The 13051-nt window shown below is 34.4% G+C and overlaps 1 protein-coding gene across 1 annotated transcript in view; it reads left to right on the top strand.

Annotated features, from left to right (window-relative positions):
* The window catches only part of LOC121411458 (calcium-dependent secretion activator 1-like), a 75084-nt gene that overhangs the window by 56900 nt on the left and 5133 nt on the right, over positions 1-13051 (top strand). Inside the window, 8 exon segments of the mRNA XM_041604206.1 lie at positions 1500-1523; positions 5072-5228; positions 5990-6131; positions 7062-7217; positions 8103-8253; positions 9132-9213; positions 9216-9289; positions 12743-12793. Coding sequence (XP_041460140.1) covers positions 1500-1523; positions 5072-5228; positions 5990-6131; positions 7062-7217; positions 8103-8253; positions 9132-9213; positions 9216-9289; positions 12743-12793 — 837 coding nt within the window.

The following is a 13051-nucleotide window of genomic DNA, read 5'->3' as shown; positions in this document are numbered from 1 at the left end:
AAGTTTTTGAAATGACATCATAACTTAGAAAGTATATGGACCTAGTTCATTAAACTTGGACATAAGGTCAATCAAGTATCACTGAACATCCTGTGCAAGTTTCAGGTCACATGATCAAGGTCAAAGGCCATTTAGGGTCAATGAACTTAGGCCGAATTGGGGGTATTTGTTGAATTACCATCATAACTTTGAAAGTATGTTGGTCTAGTTCATAAATCTTGGACATAAGAGTAATCAAGTATCACTGAACATCCTGTGCACATTTTAGGTCACATGACCAAGGTCAAAGGTCAATTTACTTTGGCCATAATGGGGGTATCTGTTGAATTACCATCATAACTTTGCAAGTTTATTGATCTGACTTTTGAAACTTGGACATACGAGTAATCAAGTATCATTGAATATCCTGTGCAAGTTTCACGTCACATGATCAAGGTCAAAGGTCATGTGAGGTCAATATCTCTGTAAGTGTATTGGTCTAGTTCATAAAACGTGGAAATAAGAGTAACCAAGTATCACTGAACATCTTATGCAAGTTATAGTAGTTTTCAAAGTCAGCAATGCTGCTATGTTGAATCTTTTCATTATATTTTTTCACTAAGAATATTTCAATGCTCTACTTCTGATTACAAGGTGAAAATTTGGGTGTTTACACCAACTTACTGATACCAGTTGGTTTACATAGAGGACTGCATCCTAAGGTGTTAAAATTACAACATAGAGTTTGAGCGTAACACCAAAGAGTGTTGGAATAATAAGCAAAGGTGTTGTAGTATAATATAACACCATGGGTGTTGAACTAACACTGAAGTAAATTGACTGGTGTGGTCATCTATGTACACCAGATATCACCACTTATAACACCACAGATTTTGCAGCGTAGAATATAGGTTTTGGATTCCGTACTCCTCAGCTTTAGGAAGTAATCGCACCCAAGTGGAAAGCCATATGAAAATTGTTATTTCTGAGTATTATTAAGTCACTGTTTTCTTGACATAGCTGTTTAAATAAAAAAAAAAGAATCAAACAAATAATTAGTGATGTTATTGACAAGCATAACAATCTCAAGTATCAAAGACAGTTGGACGTTGTGCAATATTTTTTATATTTGTATGTGTAAAATTTTGTGTATTGTTTGTTTTTCTAGTGCAATTAGTACGATCCAGTCATCCATTTCCCATTGCCTGTTGGTGAATTCAGCCAATAAGTATTGGCCCATTATTTCACCCATCCATCCTGCACAACCCCCTCCCCCCTCCCTCGCCCCCATTCCTTCTCCGAAGGTCTGTGATATCCCATCATCCTCTACTCCTATTGGTTGAGTATATATCCTCTATGATCAAAGTCATTATTTATAATCCACCTCATTTTTTCATCCATGTGTTGCATTATGACATGCCATTTGCATCTCTCATTTCTCCACTTTTTCCCACATTTTGCCATCCATTAAAAAAAAAAAAAAAATCTCACCACACACTCATTTCATGACAAATTTGCAGCGTGACAAACCCAAAGAATCAAAGGTACAATCTTCCTTCCGTTTATTTTTTTTCTTCCTATTCTTTATACTTACTCCAGTGGTTAGATGTGCGTAACTATATCTACCATATAACCAGCTCTGTATTTATTCTTAAAAAAAAACTAGATGAAATTACTAACCAACCCCCTGCCAAGTCGAGTATTCTTTTTAGAGGCATCGTTTTGAAACTGACATTTTCTAACTTTCTTGGATTTGTATCCTATCTAAACTTGTGTAATACAATTACACATGTATGTTTGTCAGCAAAGTTAGATTCTTATGACAGCTTCAAAAATATATGCCCCTGCTTCTTTTCCTCCCTTTCTCTCTCTTCCTGAATATTTCTTTATTTTTATCTTTCATCCTCTTATCTTTTCACTTCCTTTCTAACTCCTGTATCTCCAATTACTTACTCTTTTTTCTCTATTAGTTACTTTAATACCTCTGCCCTTTATCATAATTTCATTACATCACTCCTCTCTCTCTCTCTCTTTCACTCTCTTGCTCTCATATTTCTTAATCTGTTTTTCTGTTTTCCCCCATTTTTTATTTACATCCTAATGCCCATCTCTCCATTTTCTTTACCTTTTGTTTCTCCCTCCATGACTTTTATTAATCTACCTATCCATCCATCTATCTATCTTTCCACCCATGCATGTATCTATCTAACCACCTATCTTTCCATCTTTCCATCCATCCATTGATCTATCCATCTTTCTATCTATCCATCCATCTATTGATCTATCCATCTTTCTATCTACCAATTTGATTTACCCATCTATCTTTTCTTTCTTTTTTTCTTTCTTTCTTTCTTTCTTTCTTTCTTTCTTTCTTTCGTTCTTTCTTATTTTGCTTCCTTTCTTTCTTTCTTTCTCTCTCTTTCTTTCTTTCTTTCTTTCCTTCTTTCTTTTCCTCCTATCTTTCTTTACAATTATATCTAAAAACTTGTTAGAAAGAATGAACTAACCCTTATACAGCCTGCAATGTCTATCCTGTTTAGTTGGTCTATTGATAATTTAGTAGCTTCTTCTTTTTTTCTTCTTTTTCTTTCACACAAGCATGTTTCTTGAATGCATCATGGTCGCATATGCATGTTTTTTTTTTATTGTTATGAATATTTTTGTTCTGGCATTCTGATTCATGTCATATGGTCTATTCCTGCTCGGAAGACATAAAGTCAAGTCCATCTCATAGTTCTGACTTTGTCTCCAGTTGTTATCTGTCTATGTTATGTCTTGTTTTTGATTTTGAAATGATCTTATGTCAATAAATTGTCTCACAAGCACAATATTTGAAGAAGAATTACAGATGATTGTAATAATTAATACCCAAGACTTAAGGAGAGTTAGTCGTTTGTTTCCTTATTTTACTTTAAAGCTGGAAAAGTAAATGAGATTTGTTTATAAAAAAGATATGTTTATGAAAAAACAAATCAGCTCATTTTTTCATTTAATCTGTATTTGAAGGGTAAATCCTAGTATAGAATAAAGTTAGCTCAATGCTTAATGCTAAGTAAAAGATCATACTCTATTTGATATTCTGTGAATACATGACTGTATTCTGTTTTGATTTATTTGTAATCAAAATTGCATGAAGAATTCACTTTTTAATACTTGCGTTAGATTGCTTGCTGCTTTATACTCCTCTGCAATTCCTCTCAGTTCGTTTTGCTTTTTAATTTTAATTGTTACCATGTCTGCAACTTCGTAAACCCCTATGTTAGCCCTTTTTTGTATTATTTCCAATTGAAGATGGACCATTTGTTTTTTAAGTTAAGAAAAAATATCCACATGTATTATGTTGATATGTAAAATGAAGTATGGAAAAATATTATTGTATTGGTATTTTTTTAATTCATTATGCTAGTAATGTTACTTGCGAATATATCAGAAAGTTATGATTCGAAAAACTAGTGAGAAGACATTGGATATGAATTCATGTAGTTTTTATACGACCCCCCCCCCCTGTTAATGTAAATCACTTCTGAGTCTAAAAACACAAATCATGACAAGTCTTTTTACTTTGTTCTTTGCAATCTTTGAGATCACTCTATTTAGCTAAAGAAGGAAAAGAATTTAAAACTGGGCATGCCATCAATGTTTTTTCTTTAATGATACATGCTTACATATGATTTTAAGTATGGAGAAATTCAAACTACTTATGTTCCCACTTTTTATCTCTTTTGGTGCTCTTTTATGATTAGAATTTATTTTCTCTTCATAAAACTTTCTCCAATGCATCCTGGTATTATTTCTTTTGTTCATAAGCTATATGCCTGTTTTTAATTTAACAGATTAGGCTGAATGTTTGAAATTTTTCTTGATTATTTCAGTAAACAAACAAATACATGTATTCATGTCATACCTGCTTTTCTTAGATCTCTGCTTGAGTTAATCTCATCTTAATCATATGAAATTCACAAAAAAATGTTCGATTTGCTTTTTTGAGAATGATTTTATCTTCATTTCTATCTTTCTATTGCAATGAGATAGCTTTTGTATGAATTTGCTTTTTGTAAATTTGGTTTGAAAAATTATATATTTCCTACTTACAAGATATTTTTCAACCAACATTAAAAATATTCCCATATCATTTGCATATCACTTATTATACCTGTGTTATTTTTAATGATATAGAAATTATATTATGTGCATTATATTTTTAATTTGACAATAATTAAAGATGCAGTGACTACCAAATGTATTTCTAATAATGTAATTTATAATTTATGATAATATCCAAGTCCTTTGGAAGTGTGTAGAAGTGTTATATCATAACTCGATATGTGCTATACAAGAACTGTTTATTTTTATATTTTTATAATGACTATATTTAAGTGCTTATCTGTGTTTTGCTATTAATAGCCATTGGCAGCAAAGCAGAAAACCTTTGTAATCTGTGTTCCTTTGCTGCATTTGTCTAACTTGACTTGGCCCTCTTATTATTAAGTTGACCCTCTTAAAATAAATCTTTCTCATTTCTGTGCTGTTTGCTAACCATGAGCTAAGTATTATTTTATATGATGCTGAGTTCATAGTATTTCAAAAATTTGCATATTTTTCTGTTTTGATTATATATTTTTAAAAATTATAAGGTTTTAAACAAAAATGTATGAAGAAGGGGATATTCATTAATTTTCTGGAATATTTAATCATTTTAAATGGATTAAACTGTAATAAAAGTGGGACTTACTATAATGTTTTCTTTGAGATTAAATACTGTTGTTGATATTCTCATGACATGATAGTTCTGAATTACTTCTTTTTTTAAATACTTTTTGCATTTGATCTTAATTTTGCAGAAAATATTGACACCTTGAAATTTTAAAAATTCAACATTAACAAATTGAGAAAGCTATCTATCGTTTATGGGGTGAAAATAATGTTTTTCAATTTCTATTTTGTCATTTATGTCTAAATTTTAAGAGTTGTAAAAATGAAGGGATAGGATTTATGGGGGGCTATTTGGAATATGTGAAAAGGATCATGTTTAGAAGTATTCTGCATTTTAGTGCACAAGGTATAGCAATCTTCATCTTTTCCCCTTACACAGGCTTTTGCATGGTTTAGTGACCTGCTGGTAGAACATGCCGAGATCTTCTGGTCACTGTTCGGTGTGGACATGGACGCTGCCCTCGATGTCCAACCTCCAGATACGTGGGACAGCTTTCCTCTCTTCCAGCTCCTCAACGATTTCTTGAGATCAGAAAGTGGGTGTCTTGTCTTAAGAACTTTAGACTTATTAAAATACTTGTAGTACTTGTGTTTGGTGATCAGAGAAATAAGACAGTAATCTGTAAAGGCATTGTATTGAAAAATACAGGACCCCCCCTCTAAAATAAATAAGAAAGGTGTCACAACCAAAATAAAACAGAAGTTGAAAAGAAGTAGAAGAAGAAACAAAAAAAAGGAAACAAAAGCAGGTAGTATCACTTTACTATTTTAAAAAAAATATTTGGTCAAAATCTATCACTGATATATATTTTCATTTCTGAAATGTCAAAATTGTGCTACCTTGCTTCGCTTACTTGAAATATGACCCATAGGCCATGTTTGGCCCTTTCAAATGTTCTTTCTCATTACGCCACTGCAACAAAGGCACTAGTCCAAGGAGTTTGAACTGTTGTGAAAATGCCAACTATTACCACAACAAAGCATGTATTTATTTATTTGAGAAAAAGAAATAACATGTTTCCTTGTGATTTCTAGATCACCCTCAACTCAAACTCATGGCAAGCACGGTGAGCAACTTGCCGATTTGCAGCCATTTTCTCTCCCATTTTGTAGCTGTTTTGTAGTCCTTTTGCAGCAATTTTAGAGATTGGCTAGAGAACAGCATAGGGTTTAATACATGAAACGGCTACAAAATGATGAATTATATCCATTTTACATAGTTTTGCTCACTGTGAATTCTAATCCCCAACCCTCGTGGTATTTCTCTAATGGCTCTTATGACTAATGTTTCTCCAAGGTACCTTGAATGGAGGAAGGTTCCATCTAAAACTTCAAGACACGTTTGCTCCTCAGGTGATCCGCTACGTAGACTTGATGGAGTCCTCCATAGCTCAGTCTATCCACAGAGGCTTTGAGAAGGAGAAATGGGAGCCAAAAGGGTCAGTATAAGAGCAGTTTGATATCAATAGAGGCTTTGCGAAGGAGGTATGAGAAGGAGAAATGGGAGGCAAAGCGGTCAGTATAGGAGCAGTTTAATATCCGTAGGGGCATTGAGAACGAGAACAATGAGAGCCAAGGGTCAGTATAGGAGCAGTTTGATATCAATAGAGGCTTTGAGAAGGAGAAATGGGAGCCAAAAGGGTCAGTATAAGAGCAGTTTGATATCAATAGAGGCTTTGAGAAGGAGAAATGGGAGCCAAAAGGGTCAGTATAAGAGCAGTTTAATATCCATAGGGGCTTTGAGAATGAGAAAAATGAGAGCCAAGGGTCAGTATAGGAGCAGTTTGATATCAATAGAGGCTTTGAGAAGGAGAAATGGGAGCCAAAAGGGTCAGTATAAGAGCAGTTTGATATCAATAGAGGCTTTGAGAAGGAGAAATAGGAGCCAAAAGGGTCAGTATAGGAGCAGTTTGATATCAATAGAGGCTTTGAGAAGGAGAAATGGGAGCCAAAACGGTCAGTATAAGAGCAGTTTAATATCAATAGAGGCTTTGAGAAGGAGAAATAGGAGCCAAAAGGGTCAGTATAAGAGCAGTTTGATATCAATAGAGGCTTTGAGAAGGAGAAATGGGAGCCAAATGGTCAGAAGAGCAGATTAATATCCATAGAGGCTCTGGGAAACATTGTTTTAAGTGCTATGTTAATGTTTCATGTTATTAGTATTTGCTAGCTTAGAAAATTTGTTTAAAGCACCATACCAATTTTTTATATTATTTTGGTACAATTCAAGTCATCCTTCTTTGTTTTTCTGTTTGTCATGCAGGAATGGTACAGAAACATCTGAGGATCACTTCTGGAAATTAAATGCCTTACAGACCTTTGTATTCAAATCGCGTATTTTTTTTTATTTTTCTTTTTGGGTCACCCAGGAATGGTACGGAAACATCCGAGGATCTGTTCTGGAAGTTGGATGCCTTACAGACGTTTGTCAGGGATCTCCACTGGCCCCAGCAGGAGTTTGCTCTTCACCTAGACCACAGGCTCAAACTGATGGCAGCTGATATGATTGAGTCGTGTGTCGGCAGGTCAGTAGATCCAGGGTGGTTTTATTATAAAGCTGTTTATAACATTATGAATGAATTTACAAATAAGTGGTGACTGTAGTTCAAATGTTTGAATCAGTTTACCTAACATCAAACAAGCTACATCCATCCATTTAAAGACTCATTAAATAGGTACCTTTATCAAGGTATGCGTTATTTAATCATACACATTGTAAATAAATGTTTTCATTGTTTTTACACATGAAGGTGAAATGAATGAAAAGGTATTTATCAAATTCCCAGCTTGACGCATGCCCACACTCACATGCTTCATCTCGCCCGTTTTCCTTTTATTCTTTCCCTTTATAAGTGACATCACTTTTATAAATAATATAGACGCGTGTATTATGGTTTCATACATTTCCCTTGGTGGAGCTAAGAGTCAAAGACGCGTGGGTTAGGGCTTCTGCAGTAAACGAAGGGCTTGATGACTATCAGAGACAATAGCCTAATAAAAGACATGAAGATTATGTCAAATATAAGTCTGCTAGAATCAACATTTCAAGAAAAATTATTTTAAGATTATATGAAAGGCTTCTCATGTTTCTTGGAAGTTGGAGAATCTTAACGGTGGAGGATGCAGTAGTCTTTTAAAGTGAAAGATCAAGAAAGAGGACAGGATATATACAATAGACTTGACCTGCATTATTGAAGACTTTGTTTTTATTACTGTTGTACTGATGTTTCATTGCCATCTTCATCACCATCAATTCCATCATTACCATTGTCAACATCATCCCAACCATCATTAACATCATCACCATCAATATCATTATCACCATCATCATCACCACCATCATTATCACCTTCTTCACCACAACTCCTGTCTAGTTATTTTTTCCTTATTTTATCGTTTTTGTTTAACAGAACTATGCAAGGTTTTGAGGTATGGATCAAGAAAGGAAGACAAAACAGTGATTATCGCCTGAGCACGGAGCTTTGTGTCATGATGAACGTACTGACGGACGCTAAGGATAAATCCATGAAACTATGTCCTCCAACCAAGGATGAGGAGGCAGTGAGTGCAGATTCTTATTTAAATGAAGTTTTACAGTCTTTCACTGATTATTTAGTTGTGTTTATGGTATCATATTTTCATCATTTCACCTCCATTATCACCATTATCATTTTCTTCATCATCGTCATCACCAACATCATCAGTACCATCAACATTATCATCATCATCATCACCATCATTATCACCGTCATCATCATCACCATTATTATCATCATAATCACCATCATCAAGGATAATTCCATGAAACTATGTCCTCCGACCAAGGATGAGGAAGCAGTGAGTACAAGAACTTCTTTGAATTAGTAGTTTTTTTAACCTCGTTCACTGGTTATTTGATCGTGTTTATGGTATTATATTTTCATCATTAATCATATTGTTATTATCATCTTCGTCATCATTGTCATCATATTCTTCTTCATCATCTTCATCACCGTCATTCACCATCGTATTACCATCAATAACCTAAGTAATATAATAATTATCCATGTGCTATGCTTAAAATTCTTAGCCCAAAACAAGTTACAACCAAAATTTAGAATAATGCATTATAACATTTAATGAGAAGATTCAATCATTGAAAAAAAGTGTCTAAAGTTGTGGTTTGTCTTATGAATACTGAAATAAAAATAGATAGCTATTTCATTCCTATTCCTAGGTACATGTACAAAAGCAAATTCAATTTGTAATCATAATGATACCAAAGAATTTGTATGATAGTGATATTCTCAATAAGACCATTCTATAATCTATTAGTATAATAATTATCCATGTGCTATACATAAATCTCATAGCATATTTTGGGATGATTTGACGAGGAAGACAGAATTTTCTTACCGGATTGTGGTGTTGCTTTGACTTCACTACCCATTTTGCCATAGCATCAGTACCACACCAGAATCGATGAGGAGATCAACCGGACTTCATACCAGGTCATTCAACTGACAGTACTGAAGCTTCGAGGGCCCTTGAGAGTGTGCTTGCCAAGCTGGCCCGTTACGACGAGGGCACTTTCTTTGCTTCTATTCTCTCGTTCACGGTATGTACATATTACATTTTCTCATGGAGTGGTTATTCCTTTGTTTTTTTTTCAATCTTTTTATTTCAAGAAAGTCATAAAATTGAAACATGCAGTGCCAGGGAACCATATTTAAATCATAGGAAGGAGATATTTTTCCAAATATTTTTACTTTAAGAAATGTAATAAAAGTGAAACATATAATCCCAGGATATATTATGTTTAGATTATAGAGATGGGATTTCTTTTTTTGTTTTTAACCCTTTTATTTTAAGATGTATAATAAAAGGGAAACATAAAATCCCAGGATATGTTATATTTAGATCATAGGGATAGGATTACTTTTTTTTTTTAACCCTTTATTTCAAGAAATACAATAAAAGGTAAACATATATAATCCCAAGATATATTATGTTTATTGGCTGTTTTTTGTAACCCTTTTATTTCAAGAAATATAATAAAAAGGAAATATGCAAACATAGGAAACATGTTATTCTTCAAAGTACAGGGATACTTTACAATAACATAACAAAAACATGTCAACATTAAAGGGATCGAATATCTTTTAGGCTGCTTGCAAAAATCTGAGCCATTGGGGTTCAACATGCTATCAGTACATGCAATAAACCCTGAAAATTGTATTTAATAAGCATGCTTTACAATAAGGAAACAAGATGATTACTTTCCTTCCATAGCCTACAGTCTTAAGTGAAGTGTCCATATGGATGCTTATGACTATGGTCATCATTATCGTACCGAATAAGCAATAGATGAGTGTGATATTCTCATGTTATTCCTGTCTGACTACAGGTTTGCAGTTGTGATTACAGCGTGAGCTAAAAGAGATATTACATTGTTAGACCTTGAATGAAAAACAATCCCTTAAAATAGGTCATGACGTGATGAAGTACATAATGATTCAATGCATACAATTTAGGAAATTAAATACCGGTTGTATGTAATCTTTATAATAATGCCGTGAAAACTGCTGTCAAACCTGTGAATAGAGGCCACTAAAAGGAAACAGAAATGTTTACCTCTGCAGACTGATGATTGACCTTTATACAAACAGGTTCTAAAAAGGCATGGCTCCCTAGGCATTCCACTTTTTCTCTCTTGCTGGGTGTATTTTTTTTTATCCAGACAAACAATATTAAATACAACACCCATCAAAGTTCTGGGGCCCATTTCATTAAAGAATTACATCTATCGTAACTTCCATGGAAACCTTGATTGTGATTGGGTGCTGGGCCTGGTTACCATGGTAGTTGTCATAATGGCAAATTTTATGAAAGTTTTGCCTCTTCATGAAATGGGCTCCATTGCCCAATGTCTTTAATTCAATTCATAATCAGATTAATCATGACCAAAGGAGTATATCAGACTAAGCCTGAAGCATTTTATATTTGCAGTGTTTTATGCCAAGTGGTTTTTCCTATTTTGTCAGAATTTGTAAGGGATATTTCTATTGACTACCGTTTCCAGGTATTTAGATGGTACTTGTGAAAATAGTAGATACATTTTTGTTTGTATGATTTTTGTTTTATTTCTTCTTCACTTTCTTTATGCAAATCAGACAAAGAAAATTCGCACAGACCTGGTATGTAACTTTGTCAGAGATGCCCTTCTACATGCTTGTCAGATTATTTGTTCAGAAAATAGATTTTCAGAATCAACCTTTCCTTGTGTCTAGGTTTAGTCAAATCCTTAGCTATCTCTCTTTCTGTAGTTCACCTGGCTCCTCTAAAACAGATGTTAGTTTGTACATCTATGCAAATACCTCTTCTGCGTATGCGATCGTTACCCTTTTTTACGTGTTGAAAAATAGCTCTTTACCTAGTGTCCCTTATGGTTAGATTAACACTAAACTGTTCCATCCATTACCCTTCTCCTTTGTTGGTTTGGAGTGTCTTAAACCCGACAATTTGATGGAAGATAAAAATAATTAAGTAGCTAGTTATCCCTATTTCTTCTTGCTTCTCTTTCAGTTATTATCTTTTATTCTTTACTTGCCATGTTTCCACTCCCTCACAAACTCAACATCACTCTCCTTTCCTCCTTTTCTTTTCTTTTTTTGCTCCTCCTCCTCCTCCTCATTCTTCTTTTCTTTTTCTTCTTCTTTTCTTCTTCTTCTTCTTCTTTTTTTTTTTCTTCTTCTTCGTCTCCTTCTTCTTCTCTTTCTTCTTCTTCTTCCCCTTTCTCCTCCTCCTCCTCCTCTTCCACTTCCTCTACCTCTTCCTCATATCATCTTCTTCCCTTCTTCTCTTCTTCCCATTATATTCTACACCCCCATAAGTCATCCTACCTTTATCTCTCTCTCTCGCTCTTATATTCTCTTCTTTCTCTCCTCTATATTTTTACTCTTACTTTCTCTGCCTACATGTACCTACCTCCCTAATTATGAATTATGACAATTTCTGCTCCTCAAGACTGCTATTCTTCTTCCTCTTCCACTTCCATTTCCCTTTCTCTTCCACTTCCTCTTCTTCTTCCTCTTCTTCTTCTTCCACTTCCTCTTCTTCTTCTTCCTCTTTCTCTTCCACCTCTTCTTCTTCCTCTCCCACTTCCACTTCTTACTCTTTCTCTTCCACTTCCTCTTCTTCTTCTTCCTCCTCCTCCACCTCCACTTCCTCATATCCTCCTCTTCTTCTCATCCCCCTATTATATTCTTTACCCTCCGTAAGTCATCCTGCCTTTCTCTCTCTCTTCTATTCTCTTCTTTCTCCCTTCTCTCTATATTTTTCCTCTTACTCTTTCTGCCTTTATGTACCTAACTCCCTAATTATGAATCTCCCTGACAATTTCTGCTCCTCAAGACTGCCAGAGATTAGTATAATAATAAAGACCATGTGAGTGACATAGAAACCTCCCTTATTCATGTTAAAGCTCATCTTGAGGGAAATCCCATTTTCTGTTTCTTTTCATTCTGGGGAGCGTTTCATCAATATTTTCATCCGACAAGTCAGATCTGACATCTTTCTATGATTTTGATTGGCTGAGAGGCACTGTTCCTATGGTAACTGTCAGATAAAACAGGACTTGTCGGATAAAACGTCTGACAAGTCCTTTCATGAAACGCCCCCCTGAAGTCTCACAAGTCTGTTTCCTTGCTATTTTGATAAACATGAACCTTGGATAATGTCTGTACTGTTTTCATATTCTTTGTTACTTTTTATTTCCTGAAAACTGGTTTTATCTGTCCACTTGAAAGATTTCATTTGAAGAAATATACTAATGTGCAGAATGTTATTAACCATTGCTAACCATGAATAATTTGATGATCTTGGATATAAATTAAGGATACATTTTGGCCATTTATCATCCTGCAAGTATCATATGTTCGTACACATAACTTTGCTCCTCTATATAATGATTTTATTGTAATAACTAAGCTCAAGATTAGATTGTTATGTGTGTGAATAACCTATGCATCAAGAGAATATTTTGTCATGAGATTGGGATGTTGGTTAACAGTCTCTCCCACAGTTCTCATGGCCGAGTTCTAATAAGCGTCCAAGACGTCGTGTAAGTCCTCTTCTGGACTCTGTTATCATAGAGTTTGATGATATTATCTCCCATAGACTGTAGCATGGATAACTTGTAGGTGCTTCATGAAGCTGTTTGTAAATTATGAGCGACTTTAAGAACGACTGGTGAACTTTTCTTAGGAACTTAATTGACAGCAATAGAAATCTGGTGGGTAACGTCACAAGAGAGGATAACCAGTCGTTTCAAAGTCGGTCGTAACTTGCAAACAACTATCTGAAGCACCCACCTTATTAT

Source organism: Lytechinus variegatus, chromosome 3 (genome assembly GCF_018143015.1).
Source record: "Lytechinus variegatus isolate NC3 chromosome 3, Lvar_3.0, whole genome shotgun sequence".
NCBI lineage: Eukaryota > Metazoa > Echinodermata > Echinoidea > Temnopleuroida > Toxopneustidae > Lytechinus > Lytechinus variegatus.
The sequence above is the reverse complement of the archived record's forward strand: the minus strand, read 5'-3'. Positions and strand labels throughout refer to the sequence as shown.